The sequence below is a fragment of the Rissa tridactyla genome, chromosome 3 (genome assembly GCF_028500815.1).
Source record: "Rissa tridactyla isolate bRisTri1 chromosome 3, bRisTri1.patW.cur.20221130, whole genome shotgun sequence".
Lineage (NCBI taxonomy): Eukaryota > Metazoa > Chordata > Aves > Charadriiformes > Laridae > Rissa > Rissa tridactyla.
The window spans coordinates 48092731-48118397 of NC_071468.1; the positions used below are offsets into that span (position 1 = coordinate 48092731).

A 25667-nucleotide genomic window follows, 5' to 3' on the forward strand; every position below is an offset into this window, starting at 1 on the left:
AGTGGATTCATCATCACTGTGGACACAAAGAATTAATGTTTTTTTAGAGCTGGCACTTTCATGTTTCTTGGTGCGGTATTTTACACACATTTTTTTCTCATTATTATTATTATGTAGAGTCTTTGTTCTATGAAGTACAAACATAAAATTTAAGAATGATTAAATCCATCATTTTTCTCTTTTTATAAAACCATTTTGTAAACAATTAATAGCTCAAGACTAAATTTTTGTAATCCTTGCACACATAGGCAAGCCTTCAGATGAGCACTTCAGATAATTTCTAGATTGGTTTGCGCTATTTTATGATAGATTAAGCTACTTAGTACTTCAAGTTTTGTCTTTTTTTTTGTATCTTGTTAAATAGGTTATCAGTGTAATTCTTATTTTTACATACAGAGATATTTTTCATACCGCATATTGCCACAACAAGGTAGAGTTTGCATTCTTTAAATATTTTTATTAGATAGGTATGCAACTTAAGTTTCATTTATATGTACAAGTCCATATTAACTCTTGATCTTATGAATTCATAACGGTTGGTGATAGGAGTAATTTAGGTATGACAATTTAAAATTCATTCTGCCTCTTATTTTGGATTTAGCATAAGTTTTCCAGGAAATATTTATATAAAGATGTTTAGAATAGCTCCCAAAGCACATGTATTTCATAATTGCAATGAAAATGTATCATGGGCTTAAATATCTTAATATTTTTCCTCTCTTTCTCTTTTTTCCTTCTTTGAAGAAAAAATAAAGAATATCCATTGGAAAGCTATCCTCCAGTCAAATATGAGAAAGAGATATCTGTTACATGTAAACCAACCCCAATTTGTTGCATTGAGTATTCTGGTATGTACAGGCTTTATAAAATGTACTGTTGCATCACTGTGCAGAAAGAAAACCAAAATTTGTGTGACATGCTTTATTAAGACCGGGTATTTACTAGGTAAATTCCCAGAAAACTTTCTGGCAATATCATATATGTTTGATCATAATTTTTTAACTTGCAAAACCATGCAAGCTGCTAACACGTATGCAAAAGGATTCTAATTCTTCTCTGATTTTACATCTTCTATCCTTTTGGATTTATTGTATGACTTTCCCACTAGAACTTGAATATTAGTAGTCTAATCAGTAGTCTTTCACTAAGGAATTTATTTTCTGAGACATTTACTTAGTGTCATTAGGGTGTATTAAAAGCTGAAGTTCTGTTTAAAAATAATCAAAATACTCCTATTTCTTATGTAAAGATTATTCCACTTTATATATTAAAATATATAAAAAGAATTCTTCCATATAACCTGAAGAAATGCTTCATGGCTTTGGAGAAGTGAGTCTTGTAATAGGTTTAGTCATTTCCAATCCATATAAATATACAGAAACAACTTAGATTACCAGTCAAATGTATTAGCAAGTATATAATTATGTCAATGTACACTCTGCAAACCACAATACTTCCAAAGTATTTTAAAATGTATATCTTTATAAATATTTTGGGGACAAGCACAACTTTCATCTTCCAGAAATAAAAGGAATTAGACACAATCAGTAACTTTTCTAAAATATATTCCAGCCATCTCCGTGTTCCCTAGAGAACGGGAAGAAATTATTTTCATGGCTACTGAAAGAAAATGGTTGCAGAGAGCTTATTTCTAGGAATGTTATGTGCACTTAAAACTAAATGTTCTTTTTTAGCAAAGAAAAGCTTTGCTATAGTTTCGATAATACATTTTAAGTACAAATCCTCTTCTACTTACACAGAAGAAGGAACATCTTTCTCTGTTTCTATCTTTATCTCTGTCTCTCGCACACACACGCATGCACACACGGGCTTAAGCAACCACAATTTAGCAAAACAAGGTTTAGCAAAACTTGCAGAGATTTTTTTTCTTGGAGTAAAAAAATCATGTTATTGTAAGGTTTTAAAGGGTGTTCTGTTATTGTTGTAGTCTGTGTTGACCAGATGGTTCCTAGCTTTACACTATCTTTTGGGTTGCAAATTTGCAACTTGGAATTGAAGCTTGGAGCAGTATTTCAAGTGATCTTTGTGAAGTATGAATTACAATAATTAATATTATGTGCATCTTTAAACATAGTTGAAAGAAAATTAAATAGAAAACTTAAGTAAAACTTAAGAGGTTTTAAAGTTGCATTACTAAGTTAATGCACACCTTAGATTTATCAAACATCCTTTTGTAGTATTGGAAGTGTTATGAGTTATAACTTGTGGATCTGTTAGAAAACAGTTTTCTTCAGGATTTGAGATGATGTTCCATTAAACAAGCCTCCAAAATTCTATGCAAAATTATTTTCTCTCTTTCTGTATGCACAAGAAGGTTTATGTATTGTTAATTATGTATGTATGTCTTACTTTATATCACTGACCAGATATACTTACCAAGTAGCTCTCATGCTGAAAATCCATACTGTCAAAACTTTAGGAAAAGTGGGGGAAATCTGCAGAAGAGCACCACCCTTTACCTCAAAGACTTCATACTTTTGAGTTTGTGGGGCATGCATTTTTTGGAATATTTTGTCCAGGACTACTTATCTTATTTTTGTGATGAAAATATTTAACAGCATTATCCAGTATGTGCAATTACTAGTACCTGGAGAAAAAGTCGACGGAAATATTGCTTTTCAGATAAAATGAAAAATATTTTCATAAAGTAGTTCTTTGCCAGTTTAGTATACTGGTGCATTTAACTGGTAATGAAAAAAGTTTCTGGAATGCCTCTTCTTAGCATATACGTGTACCCCATTGTGTGTCCCACTTAAAAGTAGCTTATAGCAGATGACTCTCAGAGATTAGAAATATGGATCTCTTATCTGTTTATATTGCCATAATGTGGGAAAAAGATGTGTTGTGGAACATAGTATTCTGAACCTGCAATGTAGATGGTTCTTGGACAATGGATAGCAATGTCTAATGTTGGTGAGTCAAGCATGACTTTAATTTCCTCTCCCTTTGTAAACATGCTCAGGAGGTGTATAAAGGGGGTGTTCAGGTGGTACCTTTTTAAAAATACTTTTCACAGTGAACCTAGTAGCACTGATTTGAATTCTGCGCTTCATTTCCTTACTTTCACTGCTATCTTCTCTTGCTCCACCATGTCTTATTTTTTCCCATTCGTTCATTTATCTGCTCTTTTTACTTTTAATTTTTTCAGGAAAAGTTTTTGAGCAAACAGTTAGATTTCACGAATCACTGCCATTATGTAGACATTAAGGGAGTCTATCTTGTCACTGTGTGCCCCTCACTGATTACTAATGTAAATGAACAATCTGAATGAACTTGGATAGTTTTTAGGAGTACCTTATGAAGGAAATTCATCGTCTTTGAGAAGTGATCCAGAATGACTAATATGTGCTTTTCATTCTAATATATAAGAAAAGATGATATAACTTTAATAAGAAAATATAAAAAAATTAGTGTAAGGAAATAGATTTAAATGACTGCTAAAAAATTCTGCACTTAAATTTTGTAGCACTATTTTTGTGAAAAGTTAATTTCTACCTTGTGATGAATAACTGTTTTGAGAATATATCAGGACAAGAAATTAGTTGTGTAAAAATTCATACCAAATTTTGCCATATGAGTTTGTGATGTTCATACAAAATACATAGAAAATATGAATTTTTGGTGTGTGTTTTGTTGTAGTGACATGTGTGATTTTTATGATTAAAAGAAACAGCATATTAGGTCCTTGTTGCTTTCAAATATAAATCATTAGACGCTCTTCTTTACAGGGGATGGAGAGATGCTGGCTTGTGGCCTGGCTGACAAGGCTGTACTGATATTCAATTCCAACCTCACCAATACATATAATGTTTTTGCAGGTAAATTTATGAATTAAATTATGAAAGAAATAGTACATAATTGATTTTAACCTGAAATAGCATAGTAATTAAAAGATTCCGATTTCATCACCTTGAGAAGAATGGGTGAGAGGGAATACTGCTGATTCAAAATGTAGAGTTATTTCTCTGGTTGGTTAATTTTTGTTATGGAATTAAACTGCCTACCAGGTTTTCCCATTTCTCAGTTTTCTGGGAGGTAAATAGTAGTGTATCATGATATATATTGCAATCTGCATTGCATATGTATATTACGATAGTGAAATAGAAACAATAAAGACAATATACTATAATGACAATGCATATGTATATTGCAGTAATATATTGTAACAGATTATTAACTAAAAAATTGACTGCAATGACTTGGCAACAAATGTGTTTGGTTTGTAGCTCCAGACTTTTAAAGAACAACTATTTAACAAAAAAGGGACTATTCCTATGGAGAAATCCATATCTGCAAAAATGTTTGCATGTGCAAACATATGTGCATTACTTAAAATTGCAAATGAGCCTTAAAAAAAAGAATTCTAAATTTCTATAAGAACTATTTATCTGTTAAATTTGTAATAGTAGTAAATGTTATGATTTAAAATTCATATAGCAGGACTGATTTACTGTGGAACTTCATAATGGAAGAGGACTGTTATTTACTAGCAGGCCTTAGCAAGTATAAAAGTAGACTATTTTAAGTTATTATTAAGTAGAAAATTATTTCTAAGTAAAAATCTCTGATAACTGATCTCTGAAAACTGGGGGGTTTTTTGAGTAATTTTCATTTTATTTTGTGGAAGCAACTGTGGCACTGTGACAACTAATGGAGGTAACATTATTGATATTTTTCTCTTTGTGAGAAAACTGATGAAAATATGCCTTGTGGGCAGGGTAGTGAGGTCTTTTTTTTTACACAATAGCAAGTTCATAAACTTTAAAAAAAATTTGCTTCATGTATCACTGACTAATTTGAGCAAATGCATAGTGCAAGTTACATAAACTGCAGGGAGGAATAGTGTCTTGAGGTTTTATTGATGTATTATTGTCATAGGTTTGTTCTTTAGGTAGCACTGGAATAAAAGCAGTGATTTTGTCCAAAGGGACACCATGTTTCTGGAATATATTAAACATTGTTTTAGAAGGTCAGGATTTCTAAAAATGTAATTAACCAAAAGAGATAAAAGTTCTGTATTTCCTTCCTGTACTTGTTACAAACATCTGTAAAAATAATGATACAGTACTGCTACAGTATTTGTTACACAGTAGTTTAACAAATTTGTTCTCAGGGAATTCAGTGTTTCTTCAGATTATTAAGACATCTTTCTTAAGTAATTGGAAGAGGGTAAGATGTAAATGATTTTCAGGAACTTTAAAGCCTTTTTTTTTTTTGATAGCAGGGCTAAGCTGAACATAAAGTAGCACACAAATATTGCAAAATTATTCCATGAGGCTATAAATGATCATTGTACAGTATGTGTTCTGTAGCTGTTCTTTGCAGTTTGTCTTTTGCATCACAAATCCAGCTTCTCTTTATGTGAACCACTATCAAGAAGTTAGGCTGTTTTTACTTCAATGTATATAGAGATTATGTGCTGCAGAAAGTGACATTTGAATCCTGTGAAATACTCTTTTTTGGATGTTTTTTTCACTGGAGTTTGTTTTTATGCAGGCTTCATTGATTTTGGACTGGTAATAGCTGGGTTTTATCTTTGTTTCCTCTGAGGAGAAGATACGAATTTCATTGACTTTGTTGCAGCCATACTGCCATATATTTGCTACATACTAAATAATATCAAAGGAATGGTTTGATACAGGCAATAAAAGAAAACATAGATTTTAATAAGAAAAAAATTCATTGAAAGCAGGGGAAAAAAGTTTAGAATTTAGAGGTTTCTAAATTTGAAAGAAAATCGTTTATGTTACTCTGTAAATCATGAAGGAAACAGTATTTAGGTTTTGACACATTAACAAAAGGCTTTGTTTTTCTATGAAGTAAAATTAAATATTATGATTTTATAAGATGTATTTTAAGATGTGTTGCTTAACATACAGAATTCAAATTCCTGTGCTAATTCAACATTCAGAGCTCCCTAAAATACTGCAGTAGTCTGCAAATGCAGGCTAATTTACTGTGATGAGAAGAGTAACCTGCAACAAACTTCATGATACTACAGAGAAGCTTTTTCTGGTTACAGTAGTTAAGGTGTCAAGTACTAGTTCTTTTTCTTGCTTGAAAATTTTTTTGATTTATTACTAAATTCTTCTTCTGACAATTGGCTTTGTTCTATTCGTTTTCTTAGGTTTTGCTCTACTGTCTAATTTATTTCACTGGTACCTTTTGTTCTTTATTCTATGTCTTTTTTTATGATGCACAGTCTGAAAAGTAGTGTAAACCACGTTCTACTTCACGCCCTTCAGGTAACATAAGAATGCAACTTGTGCAGGTAGTTCTTTTCGAAAGGAACATAAATGTGAAATTGTCAGATACTGTACTATAGGGGAGTAGGAACCATAAACCATCAGTTACGTGCTTATTTCATTCATGTAGTTCTTCTGTACAGTTCAGATTATCATGAAATCACCTATTTATTTTCTACTTTAAATGCCTTTGGTTTTGAAGTGTCATAATAAAAGTATTTTCATTAAAACCCATGAAGCATTGCTTTTATTCAGAGCTGCAATCAATGGTAACGTAAAACTTTCCTTTTTCAAGAAATGGCAATGATATCTCTTCTGTTAAAAAATTTCAAGGCAGCATTAACATCTGAATATAGCTGATTATCAAAAATCTTATTTTTATAATGCACCATCAGAGAGGAGTGGTATAACAACAGCTATTTTGCTATAAGCCTAATTTATTCGTTTTTGTTCCCTGAAGTGCTCAGTTACACTTTTAAGTAGTTCTGCATTCCTCTTCAGTGTTGGCTCTTCAGGTGTCTGTGTCCTGTAGTGAAGTGCAGGTAATATTGGCCAGCTTTAAAAGAGTTACAGCCAGCAGGGCCTCTTTGAAGAAGTATTTTTCAAAACTTCTCAATGTGCTTCAGGACTGGGGAACCCTGAGTAATGCCTGTTTTGAAGCTTACTGGCCTCTTGCAAGCCAGCTGGCATCTCCTTCACTGTGCTTTGGGATTGGGGGATCTGGAATGCAGAGATTCTTACGCTTTTTGCATGGTTCTTCCAATTTTCCAAACCTCAGATTTTCCTAAAGTTTCTCATGTTCCTTACCACTTTGGAAAACTGTTTTGTGTATTCTGGTAAGTTGTTTTTGTTTTCTTTAATGCAGATAATTCAAGGATTCCAAATGGTTTTACAAAACCAAAGCCTGCAAATAAATCTTTGTGCTGAGAATAAAATAAGTGTAGTAATTACATATATACTTATCCAGTACCTATGCAGTTTTCTGGTGAAAATTCTACAGGTCTTTGGTAACTGAGAATTAAAATATCTTGTTTAGAAGCCTTTTTATAGATATAGGTTATCGAAGAAGATTGTAATTGCTGAGATAACTTGATTAGCCTTTCTGTAATTTAAAGCAGTCAATTTTTTTTTTTATATAAAACTTCAGTTGACTAAAGAGAGAATGTGCACAAGAGGGCAGCATAAGAACTTTGAATTTTTTAAGTATAGGTGAAATTCATCAGACTTCATCTGGTAAAATTAGAATAATGCGGGCCAAAGTTTGTTAATTTTGTTTGACATATTTTCTTCTGTTTTGACCTTTTTGATCACCTTCAATATAATTTTAGATCAAATTAATAATTTTAGCTTCTGGATGATGTTTCTGGCTTTTGAAGTTCTTTCCTTGTCGTTTTCCAATTTGTTTTTAACTGTGTGACACCAAACTGGAAAGTCTGTTTCTATTAACTGGAGATGATAATACTTTAAACTATGATTTTTAAACAGGTAGTTACATTTTTTTAATCTAATGAGACGGTCTTGCAGAAGCTGCTGTAGTGCAACGTTCATTGTGTTTTTACAAAAAACAGCTAGCTCAGTAATAAAAGCCCAATGGATAAAATAAAATATTGCAACTATTTGCAAGGTCTTAAGTGTTTTCTGGATCATGTTTAATATAAAATTTCATTCTAATATAATACTCAGATTTTTTTGAGTAACACTGTATCTTTTCTTAAATTGAATTTCAAGGATATTTCTTGAAAATGCTCTTCCAATAACTTTCAAAAACTAGGGTCAGAATTGTCATCATCTGTAGATAAATTAGATTGGTCATTCTTTTGTACCTGCTTATATTTTGTGTTTTAACACACTGAACTTCGTCAAAGTCAGGTGTTCTGTTGCTGGGACTTCTACAATAAGTACTTATTTGCCATAGCTATGGTGAGTTCCTTTATTGCATTATGTGATAAAATCCTTCTGGATCTCATTAGCCTTGCCTTCCTTCCTTTTAAAGCAGCATCTAATCAATTACATTGTCTTCTTCTAGAATATATGCCACTTTGCAGCTCTGTAAAATCAGTTTCTAAGCACTTGAAGTTAAGCATCCAAAATGAAGTTCATATGAAGCCTGACTCAGATCTTGAAGGCCTTCAATGCTGGAGTAACCATCCTGGGATTCAGGATTTTTCTCTGGGATGAATCTTCCTGCACCAGTACATTTCTTGCAGGCCCATGACAAAAAATAAACCAGTCTTTAAAAGCTCCAGTGTGGCAACTTCAGGTTTTCTGGACTTTCAACCCTCTGTTGTTAGAGATGAGCAGAGATGAAGCCATCTAGAATGAAACACTCAGGACAGCTTATTAGTCAGAGTGAAACAGGACATGTTCATCAACACTGGGCTAGATGCCAGGTTTTGGACCTCTCCGTGAGCCGAATACTGGCTAACAATCAGATGCAGAGAGCTGTGGTCTTGCATGATGACCATCCTATTTTGCCACTTGGGTACAGTAGCAAGTCACAGGGCTCTGGACCTTCACCATCCCAGCTGCACTTTGAAATATTTGGTAGCCATGTTGTCAGTGATGGTTGTTTTCTTCATTCTATTGCCTCAATATCCCTCTTTGGTTTAGTCTTCTTCAGACTAATGTTTGGACCTCTGTCCATCAGAAGACATTGTTTCCAGACCTTAGAAACATTAGGAGCTGATTGTCAAACTTCTATTTTCTGTGGAGTTTTTTGCCACAATTTGGAATAATTTTGATCCAATTCAGCACTTCGCTCTGAGACAGTCAGTATTTAATGAAAAAGATCAGAAATACAACTTAGCAGAAAGACTTACTTTTAACAACAACCTTATAACCACTTCTGTGCTTCCGATTCAGTTTGGTGTGGAGATAGAATTTTTTAATATTACTGTGACAGTAAAGTGCTGTGAATGTGTTTTTGTTGTTTACTTAAAGGAAGTTTGTTTCTTTGTTATATATTTGTTTAGAACTATTTTATAGTTCTAGTTGAGTCAAATCTGAATTGACAAAAGCTGAAGAAAATTTAGATACTAGTTTTTATTCTTTTAGAATGTGAATGTCTGTAAAAGATAAATGTGTCTTGTATATTTGTTATAACATTTTCTTACAAACTCCCTTACAGCAACAGATGCAATGTCATACAAATGCGTATGAGATTTCAGGTAGAATAACTTGGTATTTCTCTAACCTTATTTAATTTAGTGAATCTTAATTATTAATGAGGCATTTTTCTATAGTTTTTGGTGGAAGAAAAAATCAGTAACTGGTTTACTGTTACCAGTTTTAATCCAAGCATTTGAAGCCACTATTTAAAATTTGCTTTAATATTGTGTATAATTATATTAAAAAATAGTATTAACTCTAGAGAAATGTATAAATGCAAGAAATAAGCTTTATGATATTTCCATTATGATTTTTATTAGGTCATGATGGTGCAGTTAACTCTGTTGGCTGGAGTCACGACAAGAAGTGGTTAGTTTCTGCATCAGAAGACAGAACTTTAAGGGTCTGGTCAGTCTGCAAGAATGAACCTGCCTTAATTCTGGTAATTATAAACTCTTGTCAGTTTGGTTCACAGAGGATGGTGTTTTGCATTTTTACCTACTTCTATTTTAGCAGCTCTGTAGAAGGAACATATGGCCTGATTTTCAGAGCTACTGAGTGGTGGTGATTCAAACTGATACTATGATCTGGGTGACCTCCGTTGACTTCAAAATGGGCTTTTATCATGACAATTTATGAAAAGAAAATATCCAGTCTTGGTAGACAAAACTAGCAGGCATGTCTGAAAGTTTTGGTTTTATTGTCTGCTCTGTGTATTCTATTTTCATTGTCTCAGTTCTGCTTGCCTGTATAATTACTCCCCCATTCAAATGTAAGTTTAGAGTATGAAGACAGATTGTATTAGATTCAACTGACTAGAAATACTATAAGCTTTACTGACAACTACTTTAAGTGGAACTAAGACTTTAGTTTGAGTTTAACAGATGTGAAAAGTAGGAAGGGCCACTATGTAGTAGATTAACCTCCTGCGTTATGGTTAGGATACCAAGGAGACTATGCTTTAACACCAGGAATTTCAGACAAAAAATATTCAGTGTCTTCAAATGCGTTCTTAATAATTTACTTTGTATTTTAGGGCAAAGAGAAGTTCCTTAAGACTGTACGCTTTGCGCAGTTTTATTTTATAGATGCATTTATATTGCTGTGTTGTGGATCTGAATTTCATCTATTAAGTTTCCATCTAGACACAACCAAGGATGACCTCAAACGGTGAGTAAAATTTCTCATTAATAGTCCAGTGAAAGTACTTGTACTGTTTGATCTGAGATTTTTTGGGTTGTGAGGCGGTATGGGGTAGAGGGCAAGAATATTAACAGAAGAAAAAAATTGAACAAATAGTAAAAACTAATTGTAAAAATATTTCGGTTCTGGCATAATAGAAAAATAATTGAAATGTCAAATAATTTTTTATAGTGCATACCTTATCTGGTGCAAATACAGTTTTACTATTACTGTTACCATTTGGGACATTCTGAGCTTTACCTTCTGCCTGGTTACATCTTAGTGTGAATTAATGTATAAAATTACATTTGAGAAGCTGTTGCAATTCTTTCTCTCATGGGAATATTTCTATGTACTTTTCCTTTCAGAGGCTCCAACATGCTGTGCCTGTTTTCTTCCTTCTCTGTCAAGTAGAAGTAGATCACTCTCATAATTGCCACTGACTTTCCAACTTTTTTATTGTACCTAATTACTTTTCTTATTATCCTATTTTGTCCCTATATTTCTTCATTGTTAGGCATCCTTCCTTCTGATGTGGAATCAATTCTTTTATTAAGTGTCTGATATACCTTTTCTGTTCTTTTAGTTTATAATTAGAGCTAAAACTGTCCCTGTATCCTTTTACTAAGTTTCTCTGCTCTTCATTTTATTTTGCTGGTTTCCAGCAGAATTTGTGTATATAAAACTTTATTATAATATATATATATGAATGTATATATGTATATGTTTAGATGTAATAGCATTTAAAAAACTCTTGAAGATATATTTTTCTTTGTCTGATATTATGACTTTATATTTTGAGTTCATTTCCCAGCATTTCTTTCTTTTATGGAATACTGCATCACGCCTTTTGTTTCTCACAACTCTTTAATCCTGCCTTCTGAGTCAAATTTGGAAGAATGCTTGCATAGAACTGATTCAAAAAGGTGCTCGATCTAACCCCAAAGCACGCTTTATACCCTTAATTAGAAGGATGTGGCAATGCAGTCTGGCTAACTAATAGATTGCTACTGCATTTCGCATTTCAGGGGTGAAGAAGGTACAATGAGAAATCATATCACTGTTTCTATGTGCAGAGTTTCCAAAGAGCTCCTTGTAAGTCTTAACTAAGCATCACAGCAACTTAATTAAATGGTTAAATAGTGATTCTGTTTTAAAGGTGAAACTGAGAAGTGGAAATAAGAAAAAAAAATGTTATATTCCTTATTGGCTTATTTAAATATATCCTAATTTACAAATGCCATAGAGGAGATTTATTGCAGTTCTGGGAACAGAATAGAGATCTCCTGACTTCTGCTTCTATGATTAGTCTCAAAATGATTCACAACCTAAAAAAATGTATTTACCTTTTCCAAAATTGCTAACTATTGAATTTCCACTCTCATCAGCAGTTGTGCATACTGATATGAAGTGTAACGATTTGCTTCTCAGTTTATTTTTTTTAATTCTTAATTACTTTTAAGTCACGTAAGAATTTGAGCTGAACAAAACATCTATGAGTTGTTACCTCACTTTTATGGTTTTATGTATTGTTTTAAATATCAGCATGAGCAATTTGAAATGAGTTTAACAGGATAAAATTGTGTTCCAGTAACAGAAACAATGCATTTTAAAGCCTTTATATTTATAGCTGGTTGTAGTAATCATACATACAGTAAGGGAAGTAATGATAAAATATCTACTCTGATGAAATGAGAAACTATACCAGGACATATTATAGATGGATAAAGCAAAAGCCATGGTAAGTGGGTTTAAAACTTAGCATGCTAATGATACATAAGAGAGTGTTCATTTCAGGTACTTCTGGAAAGTTAATGTTCAACTTCTTAAGTAAATGGGTTGCACAGACCTGATCCAGCAGCTTGGTTCCTTTGAGAATGGAAACTAGATGAGAAGTACATAACTCATAACAACATTCTAACAGCAACCATCTCTAAATGCTTTTAATTTTTCCATGTTTATCTTTTCTTATGCCTAAGATTCATTACGTCGGGTCAGTGAATGACATCCACTCTCCTCTGTAGTGTAAGAGAGAATATTTTTCAGTTATGATGAATTCTAAGCATTCCAGAAGATGAAGTGATTCTTTTCCTTTTCATGTAACTGGTTTTCTTACTTTACTGAACTCCAGGCTGTGTCTGGAAAGGTATAATGGGACTACTGTTTGAAGATAATTTTTTACAGTGCATATAAATATGTTTTTAATAGCCTGAAACCTTATGATCTGTTATACTGATGATGATTGTGGTCTGTCAATTACTTTCGACTTTGTCATGTGTAGCCATGTTCCTTGAAATTTTAAAAGTCAGATCCACATCAAGCTGGTTTTGGGGGTTTTTGGGAGTTTTATTTAGGTGCCTATTCATCTTCTGGTTTTAGCATAGTAACACACTTCCATGCATTGAAGTTTTTTTGTGTGTCATCAAAATATTTCTACTGTACCCTGAAAAACGCTTTCAGTGAAGGACACATCAGTCTCTCAATCTTTGCAGGAAGTGTTTGTATCTTAAAATCTGGTTTTATATTTTATTTCTGAAGATATACCATTCTGCGGGAAATAACTATATATTGTAAATGTATGCCCCAAAAATTATTACATGCCCATACCTTACCCCAAGATGTATACTTGGGATCTATCTTATATACCAAGTATGTGGGATATAAGAGATGACAGAGGCTGGTCACTTACACTGTTGTCAGAGTTATAACGATTGAAGACATTAAAGGAGGATGGAATTGTAGTTTTGAGTATATCAAACAAATATGACTTTATTTGGATACCTGATCTCTAGGATTGTCAGCTGAGATTATGTGCTGTTCATAGAATTGGAGACCTGGAAAAAACGTAGTAAGGAGATACTGTTCATCCATTTCTTTGCCTCTATCAACAAGCCTTACTGTGGCTTGAGGAGGTGTTGGTCTAATTTAGACAAATTTAGGGTGCACTTATGCTACAGTAGCCTGTCCAGTTGACTTATGCGATGGAATTTTGCTTATATTCACTTCACACTCTTGGTCTTTATCTGTGCATCATTTTCTCGGGCTTGTAGCATTTTGTAATAGCTGAAAACAACCTCACAACTGTTTGTGACAGTGTGTTCCTATTGGAAATCCTGCAACAAAGGAATTATCTTTGCTAATGACAGACTGTCAAATTTATCCATGGAAAGTGGTCAGATCTGAGATAGAGTTCTTGATCTAGTTGTATATAATCTTGTTTTCGGAACTTGCTTCTGATAGGAAAATAAAAATCTTTTCTTTCCTTTCGAAGATTTCTTATCTTATTTGTTATTATCTTCTTCTTCTTACTTACAAAGTAACCCGTGTTATATTCACAAAAATCTGTTGTTTTTCTGCAGACAAAAGCACGGTTATTTTGTTAAACACGCCTTACTGATTAGATATTACAACTTTAAAACTTTTCCTTTGTGTGCTCTTCACATGTTTATCTTGATAAACATTACAACACCTTCTGGCCTTTACTGGATTAATTAATCTGATTAATTCCTCAAGAACAAGCCCTTTGTAAGATATAGAACAATCTCTTCTATAGCAAACAGGAAATTATGTTAAGATGTAGGTTTTGCACTTTTGCTTATGTTTCAACATACAGTTTTACTCTCAAAGTCTGTTCTTGTATATTACAAGTGAGAGGCATTTAAGCTTTTGTCTTGTGTCTGTTTGAATTATGTAATACCTTTCTTCAACAACCTGATTACCTACCTTCTGCATTGCCTGTTAATTCTTAGTTTATGGAGGTATTAGTAAAGCAATAAAAAGGTAACCCAAATTGTTATATAAACTGTAATCTCTCAAAGGCAAGAACTAACGTACAGTCTCTAGCTGAGTGTGTCCACAATGCCTGGCTGAATTCTAGTTGACTTGCACTTTGACTTGAATGTCTATAGGACATGTGGCAAATGCATTGTGTCCAAAAAATATAAGGTCTTAAATATAGTAAAGTTCCTCTTTTATTTTCTTCTTTTTTTTTTTTTTTTTTTTTGCCTTTGTTACGTTGGTTCAGTTTTCTCCTAACTTGTACTTGACAAATCTCAGTTTACTGTTGGTTGAAGATTTGCTTTCTAGGTGAAATTCTACCATCTGGGAAACACCCTGTCATGTGTTTAGCTATGTAGCAGATTGTACTGTAGAAGAGAGATACTTCAGCTAATTCAAAACAATTGTTCTTGCATTTGGGAGCAATCTGTTTCATTAAGCCTCTTCTAGCAGGGTAAATTAGACCAGAGGAAGCTTCATGCTGCCTTCATTAGATTGTTCAGCTTGTTTAAAGTTAGCTTGGATATCTTTACCCCAAAATGGAGATAAATCAGTTGTTCCTGAAGTCTAGAACAGTTTATTCTTGTAGTTTAATTGAATAAAATACTTCCGGAATCCACAAATGGATCTTGGATTAAATTGCAAAATACTTCAGTTTACCTTCTGCTTCACCATCACCGCTGAGGTAGCTCTAATGTCTACCTGGAAAAGCTCAGCAGATCATTGTTTAAGAGTGACAAAGAAAGGCAAAAGCAAATCATTAACCATTTTTCTTTTGAAATGATCCAGCTGATAAATGTATTGCTTTTGTCAAATGATCTGTTCTGCAAACTTTTAGCATTGTCGGAAAGAAACAGTAATTATTCCTACAAGTGTGTCACATGTGAACTTTTGTATTGTCTTTAGACAGACATGCAAAAAGGGAAGTATAACAGTTACATTGGAATTATTTTACTGCATAGAAGTGCCTGCTTTTAGAATATTATGTAGAAATTTTGAGTTATTGAGGTACATTGAACTTTGCTGGCAGCTAAGCCCCCACACAGTTGCTCACTCGCTCTCCCCCAGTGGCATGGGGGTGAGAGTTGGAAGGGCAAAGGTGAGGAAAACTCATGGGATGAGATAAAGACTGTTTAACAAGCGAAGAAAAAAAACCCCAAGCGATACAAAAGTAGTCACTCACTAGCTTCCACCAGCAGACCAATGCTCAGCCAGTCTCTAAGCGATGGCTACTTTAAAAAAAAAACCCTCCCCCGCAGTTTTATTGCTGAGCTTGGTATTATACATTATGGAATATCACTTTGGATAATTCATGTAAGTGGTCGTGGCTGTGTCTCCATCTGACCTCTCGCACTCCCCCAGCCTATTCACCCTGGTGGCACAGTGAGAAAGAGAGGATATCTTAATGCTATGCAGACACTGTTCAGCCATAACAGATAGATAAACAGGTAAGATAAAACCCTGGTGTGTTATCAACACTGTTTCATTCACAAATGTAAAACAGCACTATACAAGCTACTATGAAGAAAATTAACTGCACCCCAACCAGACCCAGTACAGTTATTAACAACTCTGTTTATATTCCTTAGGTGACTTCTTCTATGGAAGTCATACTCTTCTTACCCAGCATATCCATATCCATGGAGGAATGTTTTCTGTTGACTTTGGTGGATTTAAGATCAGATCCATGTTGGCGGTGCTGATATATTTCAGTAAACGGAAAGAATCTAGTCAGACTAAATCACAACACAGTTTTGCCTTGTGTGATATAAATAAATCTGAAGTCATTTTAGAGGACTCAGCATGTCTGCAACATCTGCATGGAGCTGGCAGATATCCCACAGGACCTTGAGTAGTCCACTGTATGTTGGGAAGCCAAATTTCTTTGATAGTGTGTGATCAGCCCCTTGTTCTGTTCCCACCTAAGTAGAAATTATTCTTTCCTCACTGGTTTCTCCACATTTTCTTTCTTATTGACCCTATAATCAGCACATGAAGTGCTATATGGAAAGTACTGGTATTTCTGTTTTTTGATCATAGGTACTCGACATTTTCAATATACATACAGGATTATTTTAGTATTTCATGTTGGTGGAAAAATCTATCTTACAAATACATGTTTCTTTTCTTCCAAATGAGTTTTGTTACCAAGTTTTTTAATAGAGTTCAGTAATGAGTCAAAAGTTCTGTGGCTTTAATATTTAATAATGAAAGAAAGCATTTTGGTTTGCTTTGTGATTCCAATGGGAGTTTACTGGTGGCCACAGATCATAATTTATTTCGCTAACACTAGCATTCATTTGATATTTTTTGCAGATACAAACAGAGAAGTGTTTGCAAATTGGTACAGAAATTTCCCATGGCTTCAACAATGGAGATTACCAGCCTTTCAGCAGTAAATGATTTCTACTCTTGTATCCTTTGTATTTCTTATTTTCTTTATTGTTCTTTGGACTTAATTACATAGAAATAACTGGTTAAAGTAATTAGCATTTGATTCTTTATTACTCTTTTTCTATTGGACTAAAAATGTTGTATTTTTTGCGATATTGAACTTCAGCCGTGGACATAAACTTTTTAGTACTGCAAGATTTTTGATGCTGCTCATAGAGCACTTAATGGAACCGAGTCTTGATACCTATTTATCTTTCTTTTTGTCTATCTATATGTTTTTATTCCTTTAGATCAGTTTAACTTTAACACAGAGAACTGTACAGATATTGTGCTTACAGCTGGCAGCAACCGAGCACTGGAAGTTTTTGACCTCAATGCAGGCTGCAGCACAGCAGTGATACCAGAAGCTCATACTAGATCAGTCTATCAGATCTGCCAAAATAAGGTATATGCTTTATTGAATTTTATTTGTAGTACCAGTACAGCTCCACCAACAAAGAAATTGGAGGCTAAAAATATAATTGATAGTAATCAATAGAGTTTTCAATATGTTGGAAAGGATAGGCAAGGTCATAAGTCTGTGTGATAAAGGCACCCAGATCTCGTATTTTCTCTAGTGGAAAGCAGGGAGCAGTCAGAACAACTAAACAAGCTTGCTATCGGGGAAGCGTATATTACCCTTTACCTTACTTGTGCCAGACTGTAATACTGTAGTTCAGCAAGAACTTTTCCTTATGTAACTGTTCTCTCCTAAAGTTGAATCTGAACCTGTCTGATTTATTCTGATACTTCAGAAACAGCAACTAAAAAAAATCACTCAGTACTGCAATAGAATAAATTATTTAAACCCCCTCATGCATCATCTGTTTTTTTTTTACTTGAAGATTGATTTGAATGTTCGGAAGTCTTATGATACCATACATGCTGGAATGCCCACTGTGTTGGGTTTGGTTGAGTATGGTTCTTCATTTCCAGTTGGAAAGTCCTTGCTTCTGTGGGTTTAAAACAATTTCTTATTACTACTTTTGTATAACTCTTTGTGGGTTTTCCTGAGAGATGTGATCTGGTAAAATACTTAAAATAGTGCAAACTATTTCAGTACTATTTGTAACACATATAGGCTTAAAGTTCTGGCTTTTCTTTTTGCTTGGTCAGCTTAGTGGCTTCAGGTTATTTAATCAAGAAAAAATTTAAAGCTGTGGGCAGCTGTTCACTTGGGGAAAAAAACTAGAGGTATGTAGTATAGCAAAATTGATCATTTTGGGGGAAAATTATAGATCAAGGTTCTCCATTTTTTCAGTTATATAAAATTAATATTTTAGATAAATCAATAGGAAAATTACACATCAGCTACTTTGTTACAGGTGTATAGTTTAAAGCTGTATTAGAGTAAATATAACTCAGTGCAATTACATTAAGATAATATGCTAAAATATTTTATAGACTTATAAAAATATGCAGAATGCTGTGTGTAAATTAAATCCTGTTTAAAGTACAGAACACATTGGAATCCAAGGTTTAGCTAGTGATGAGGGGTAGTGCAATAGAAACAAAGCTGCGGAGTGAAACAGTTGATACTGCAGATCCAGTACCTACATAACAAAATTTATGAAGGCTTTCCTTTGGACTAGCCTTAGTCTCATCTTGAGGACTGAATGCTCATTAGTGATTGCAATATATATATTCTTGAAGTGCATTTTCTGGTTTAGGTTCATGCAAATCAGTTCCCATATTCCAAGACTGCTTCACGATGCTATCTGGACAGTAGTAAGTGGGGACGATCAGGAGATTTGTTCTTTAAATAAATAAATAAATAAAATCTATTTGGAAGGTCTTGCAAAACACTAAGCAGGATATGTTCTGTTTAAGTGTAGGAGAAACCTGTTAGCAAATTATTAAATACATAATATATTCTAGAAACATAGGTGAACAGCATGACATTCTATTATTTCTGGGTTTGGACATCAGCAGCTGTAAGCAAGTATATATAATTTGCAATGTAATGACTTTGATTTTTAAATTGTTCTTTTGGTCAGTTCTAGAGATTGTTTGTAAGAATTGTCAATATGTGAAATTTATCTCAACCTGCAGTGTACTTGATTTAAGCTTATTATATCACTTGCAATATGTTCTCTTCGCAGCAGACATTGTCTGATGTATAATAGAACAGTATTCTGAATCTTCCTCCAGAACAGTTTCGCAGGAAATATTGCAAAAAGAATTAATATATAGATATGGAAGATTTGGCTGCACTGACTGTTATAAAGTATATCTCTTAGAAGATCATGGAGTGTGACACCCATTTTAATGGGTGTCTGTAATTCCTGTTTCCTTTTAGAATTTTAGTCCTTTGAAAATATATTTAGAAGATGATAATAAGTATTGCTATGACTGTGTTAATCAAGAAACATAGACTGGGAGTGAAAATTGAATAAACTTGTCATATTACTTGTATATGCGTATAAGTTGCTTCTAAATCAGTGTTTCTGTAAAGGTACAGATAATGTGCATGACACTACAGAAATTTAGAATGTGCTATAGGGAAATGTTCAGAGGGACATTCAAACATTTAAATAACAGCTGAATCTAAGAACTGGTCACCTTACTCTCTTGTGTTATTTTGAAAATGTCTCTCTGTGGCCTATTAAATAAAATTAATGTAGATGTCTTCTGTCTCTCAAGAATCAAGAAATGTTTGTTTTGCTTATCAAAACATGCAGTAATTATGATGAAGCCAGAGTAGAATTATTTATAGTTGTTCCTGTTGAAATCTGCTAAAATCATTGAGTACAGCTCCTGCGACCACTCCCCCCCCCCAGCTCCCTCCCCCAGTACTCTAATGACCATAGGTGCTCAGAATCATCACTTTACGTTTAGTAGAGTATAACAGATCCCTTGTTGCAGTGGCAGTTATCAGTGTGATGAAGCCTTGATCCAGTAATGGTATGTTGAAGATGATAAACCACCCTACTGAATCATTACTTGCCACAGCTTATCTTTCTTTAGTAGGAATGTTTTGAATATTCCTGACTGTAATTAGGTTGTAAAATCAGACCGTATCCTTGCCTGAGATATTAATTCCGCAACCTCTCTACAGATGTCAGTACAGTTAATGAAAACTTGTCCCTTATCTGCACCTTGAATTATGGAAGGTAATCTCTGTTCTTGTTAACACTTTGTGAAATATTGCAGGTGAACATAGAGTATGTATTCATACAGTGTACATATATAGAATAAGTACATGGAGTGTTTGCTATTGTAGGCTAGCAAATTGCTGCACTGGTCCTTCTTTTCAGGTGAGGTGTGAATCTGGTGGTGGTTCTGCCCATTCTTACTGACTCTTCTCCCTCTTCCCTGGAGACAAGAACAGTGGCAACAACGAGATGGGCCTTCCAGCTTGTCTTCTATTGTGTCACTCTTCTCCCTTTCTCATTTGCAATCTCTGTGATGACTCTACTGCCTCAAGCTTCCTGACAGTCTGCTGGAGCTCCAGAATAACCAATCTGTGGCTGAAGCCTGTTCCTCTGATCCTGTGCCACTTGACCAGTTTACATCTCCAAACCTATTTCACTGGTTGAAGCTAGGCTGTATCTCTCTATATCATTAGAGGTGCTCTGTTTCTGCAGCTGTGAGTCTTCACTTCTCCACCTCCTATAACCTCTTTCCTTTCTCCTCCTCCTCTTACTTAATTCTGTACTCTAGTAGAATCCTCCCCTCCTGCCCCATACTGTTCCAGTCGTCCATGACCATGTAGATTACTGCTTTTCCTAGAAGTCCTTTTCCCTGATTATGTCCTCCCTTCTCACCTCCTTGAACCTCAGTCTCTTGCAAGGGTCCAGAGGAGACAGATACAAGGACTGGAAGAAACTAGGTTTGGGAAGGTAATGGCCATGAGGGAGGAAAAGGATGCAGGCATCAGTAAAGCTTACTCGCAGAAGGCTGGGACTTCTGCTTTAGTACAAAGAATGATTCTAAAAATCTTTAAATTAAATGAAGTAACAGACTTAGAAAGACTTCCTATTTTTAAATCATATTCTATGATTCTATAAATATTTAGCAGTGTGAGAATAGTTATCTGAAATGTATTTCATATTTTACAGGGGTCATCATTCAGTGCTCAGCAACCCGAAGCTTACAATCTTTTCATGACCACAGCTGCTGGTGATGGCATCAAACTGTGGGATTTAAGAACATTGAGGTAAGGCTGAATTAAGTACCTTGGAATAAAAAGCCATGCTTTACCTTTATTCAGAATTTTCATACTTGTTGTGATATACCAGTAGAAATTTGGATGTGGAATAAGATCTACAGTCAGGCCTTTAAAAATGAAAATTAAAGGCTAATTGGAATTTACTAATTTTAAGAGACCAAAAAAAATGCTGGTTCCTCAGTTGTAGTTAGCTATGTGGAAGCCACTAAATGGTCAAGATTTATCACACGTGTCTTACCTACCTTTGTAGATCTAATTGTATATATAAAACAGTATATTGAACTGAATGCTAATGGTATTTCCAAACCAGCATGTCATAACTGCTAACGTAGGTAAAATTTATGATCCAGCTTTTAAAATCAAATGTAATTGTAACATTATTACAAATCATGTATGTAGTGCTATAAATTTGAGTAATATCATAAACTTAAAATAAAAATGCTACACTTCTTCTAAAACACTTTGTGTTGTACTTGAAAAATCTGTGGGACAAAGGGAGAGAGTGTCAGGGAGGGAACGTTGCTCAAGAGAGGAAATACTTGTGGCAACCTCTGTGCATGATAAAAGAATTATGTTTAAAATAAAAGAAGTTTAGACAGGGAGGATATGTAAGTTTTAAAGAATAATTTCATATTTTCTTTGTGTGTATGTAAACATAGATTTATTGAAAGATGTAATATAACTTTTTTGGTACTGAATTTGCTATTTAGGAAATGCTTAATGATCCTTTCATTTTTTCCCATCTTTCTGTGGTAAGAATACATTAAACCTATAGGGGGCATGTATGTTCTTGCCAAAACCATTGCTGTATTACCTGCACTCAATGTCAGAAAGTAATGAAACTAGAGACTACTAGGTTGGAATCTGTTACCTTCTTATGTTTTTCTAATAAGCTGCTCAAACTGTGTTGCTGAGGAGTAATGAAAAAGTAGAAAGCTTTTCACAGATCACTTATCTGTCTCTGTGTTTCTAAATACTAATGTAAGTAGAGCAGGTGAATGGTAAAATAGTTAAAGTGTAAAATCTGGGCAATCAATTAAATGAATATGTCTTGGGAAGAGGGGAATAATTTATGTATGTTCTTGCTCTATATTTAATTTGGCAAAGTAGTTGTATTCTAGAGGCCACTGAGTTCTATTAGCCAAACTTCAAAAAAGTAATTCAAGTCCTTATTGACACATATTTTAAGGGTGCTTCTTAGGTACTATGTATATGTATTTGTTACACATGACACAGTGATCAATATTAGTAACTGCTGTGGAGAAGAAATAAAGAAAATATATCATTATTTTTCACTTGCTAGTAGAATTTAGGGGAAAAAAATCCTGTTTTTAAAAATTAAATTCTCTCTTTGCTCATACCAGAGATTGAGTCTTCTGTATTTTAAAATCTATTCTTGAGTTCTCATAAGGAAGAAATCTGTTCACTTTTTCCTAATGTGTTCACCAGGTGTTTTTCACATAAATAAATTTGAAATGGCTGAGTTTGGAAAACTCTATCTGAACTTGGAACAAGTCTCCACTGAAGTGTTAGGTCTACTATACAGTTACACAGACTGAAAACTTTTGCTGTTTTTTTTTGTTCATAGGTCTTGTCCAATCAAATCCAGTCCATCCCTTGCGCTGTTGGGTGCTTACAGGAGAGATTAGTTCCTAAACAATCTTATGATGGGCCAGTACCTTTAATCTCTTAAAGTTGTTGATTTGTAAAGTTGGTGCATCAGCCATTACTGTGTTTTGAATGGTCCCTCTGGAATGACCTCTCTCTATTTCTGCTTTGGGTTTGCCAGAATAGGGTTTGTTTAGTGAAATCTTTGTCCAGTGTTCTTGAAATATAGCAAAGGTAAGTCCACCTTCTCATTTATACTCTTTGCAGTATTGTGAGTAGTAACACTAACTGCAAGATCTCAACTTTATGGTTTGTTGTTTTTATTCTAAATATTTGCCCTAGACATCTACAGTGAAAACTTTTTTGTTTAATCTGCTTGTTACCCTTGTTGAGTTCTATCCATTGTTACTTTATTTAATAATACTGTAAAGTATGACATTCTAATTAATTAGGAAAAAAACCCTCCAGCATGGTCCTCTTGAAAGCTGCAGTTGAAAGCATGGGAAACAATTTTCAGAGTAACTCTGCACAATTTTTCTGGGACTCTCAGTTATATCTTTTATTCATTTTCTTTGATGATGGTTCTTTTTTTTATTATTATTCTGACATGCGTTCCTTTTCTTATAATTGACTGGTGTATCATAGCAGAATGCTCAGGTTCATTTTTGATCTTTGCTTAGAGTAAATCTTCAGAGAGGTTATCCTGGCCTGCAGCTTTATAGGTTTTTGAATATACTGATTTATTTTTCTTTCTCTGAGTTCCACAAGAATTTTTCCATTCAGTCTGTATTATCAAACTACATTTTTCCCAGTGAAAATTCTTTTAATTTATCTTTACTTTTGTTCTCGAAGTTGATGAGAGTATTTTGCCACTTGCATTTTCATCATCCTTACTAGATAAAGCTGTGAATCTGTCTGTCTGTTTCACTATTGATGATCTGGAGGCATTCCAAGATTGCTTCAGAGAGTGCCAGAAAGTCTTATGGGTTCCTCTGAAGGTGGCACAAGAAAAGGCATTTTAACTTTCTGATGTTGTCAGCCAACCTCACACAGCCAGATCATCTTGCCAATAAATGAGGGAATCTTGGACACTGCTAGTGACTTTTGGATTTACTCAGACTCTTTCTTCATTTGCTTTGAAATGCATGGATTTGTAAAGTTTCATCTGAAGATTCTGAATATTTTTGTACTTCTCCTGCATTCTCCTCATTTGTAACTGTAGCTAAGAAAAGCTCCAGAAAATCTACAAACCAGACTTACAAATAAAGAACCAAGGAGAATAAATCTTTCTGGAAGAAGAACTAACTCTGGCTACTCTTCTTCCAGGTTTGGATAATAAACTATGAGGCTTTGTGAATACATGCATCATGGTAAGGTTCTGACCTTTGACCAACTTCCAATACATTGTGAAGAGCAATTTAATTCTATCTTGTCTAAAAGAATGGCTACTTGGAGAATAAGTAAAAATACTTTCTCTCGGATCCAAGGTGGAAGCAGTGAACATAGGAGTTAGACTGAGGTGCAATGGGAATCAGAATGAGAAGAACAATACAGTTACCAGCTTCAGGATGACCAAGAAAGTGTCAGACAAGTATTTAATGATCAGGAGGTACAAAGGCTGATGCATGCTTACATTTTTTGAAGGAGTTTAAGTGTTCTTAATGATGAAACACTGTAGACTCCTAGTTGTCCGTAAAACACAAGAAACTTTACCATTCTACCTCATTCTGCTGTCTCTCTGTTGAATGCAATTTAGAGACATCACAACTCTTTCTGAAGTCAGGAATCTAGCAATGATTCATAGGGATCTGTACCTATTGTCTCCACCATTTTAATCTTTTGGGAAAGTCTGGATTGGAATAACACAAATTGGTGAGTCTTATAGATCACTCAGGCTAGATATATCAGAAAATTCCAATACACTAAGCCTCTTTATCTGTCAGTCCTGCCTGGTTTTAGTGACTATGTTCATGAACATATAGGGCAGTGAAAGACACATATTTTGGCATCCTAGTGCTGTAAAACCAATGCATATAAAGAGTGTAGAAACTTAGGAATTAAGGAAAATTCCATTCCCTTACACAGTAAACGCATAACAACCCAAAATAACATACTAGACTAAATACCAGCTGCTTTAACATGTTCATATGTAACTTAAGCTTCACATGATAGTTTTTAATTCTGTTTTACCAGTCTGGATCCCTTCAATTTCTTGTTACCTCCCACTTGTAGATTAGATCATTTGATGCATTAAAACATCCAGAAGAAATTAAGTTCCTTTCATTCATTATGTTAGGAGGAAACTATCAATTCAAAGCATTGCCCTCTTTGCTTTGTTAAATGCTTCAGGTACTCCATTTAGACTCCGTCCTGGACATTTAGTCTTTGCCTGAACTATGTTGTTGGTGTACCTGTCTCAAGTCCTGCTCCAGCCTTGTTTTTTGTATGGACCCTGACTGACCTTCTAGGTAGTTTGCCTTGAGTTCTGTTTCTGGCAGACCGATGTTGCAGTCTTGCCTACAGCCCTGAATCTGGGTCCATCTCTTGCTGCTCCTGACTGGACTCCCAGGACGGATGCTGGACCTGGTTAATGACCTCACTTTTTCTGGGACTGTCAATGGGCCTTGTTACCAGCACGCTACTCTGACCACCCTATTCAGATATGGTAGGATGGTGTCATGGTTGATGAGAACACTGCACCATGATCACCATTGGCTTCTCACTCACTTTCCCTTTTATAGCAGCCCTGCTTTTGCATATCCACCATTATATTTATTTCTCATGTAATGTGCATAGGCCTGCAAAATGTACACTAAGGAATGCCTTGTGATGTTTTGGGTTTTTTTCTGCTCAAAAAAAAAAGTGATAAGTTGGTCCTGGTAATTATCAAGTATGTAATCCTTGTAGTTAATTGGAACTCAAAAGCTGATTAACATTCTAAGCAATACTCCTAACTTTAAAGTAATTCCTTTCACTTCTGAAAGGGATAGTAATATAGGTAGTACTTACACAGCTCTGTAATGTATTATATAAACAGATTAAGATAATCCAAGGTTATTCCCCTCTGTGCAGGGAAGCCATGCACTGATGAATTTGCTAGATTGTGAGCACAATCAGCATAT

General features: G+C 34.3%; 1 protein-coding gene across 1 annotated transcript in view; it reads left to right on the forward strand.

The window, feature by feature from the left end:
* The window catches only part of WDR27 (WD repeat domain 27), a 123321-nt gene that overhangs the window by 18860 nt on the left and 78794 nt on the right, over window positions 1-25667 (forward strand). The window contains exons 15-21 of the mRNA XM_054196162.1: window positions 745-848; window positions 3750-3839; window positions 9695-9816; window positions 10411-10544; window positions 16650-16747; window positions 17051-17172; window positions 20828-20925. Coding sequence (XP_054052137.1) covers window positions 745-848; window positions 3750-3839; window positions 9695-9816; window positions 10411-10544; window positions 16650-16747; window positions 17051-17172; window positions 20828-20925 — 768 coding nt within the window. The remainder of the gene's footprint in view (window positions 1-744; window positions 849-3749; window positions 3840-9694; window positions 9817-10410; window positions 10545-16649; window positions 16748-17050; window positions 17173-20827; window positions 20926-25667) is intronic.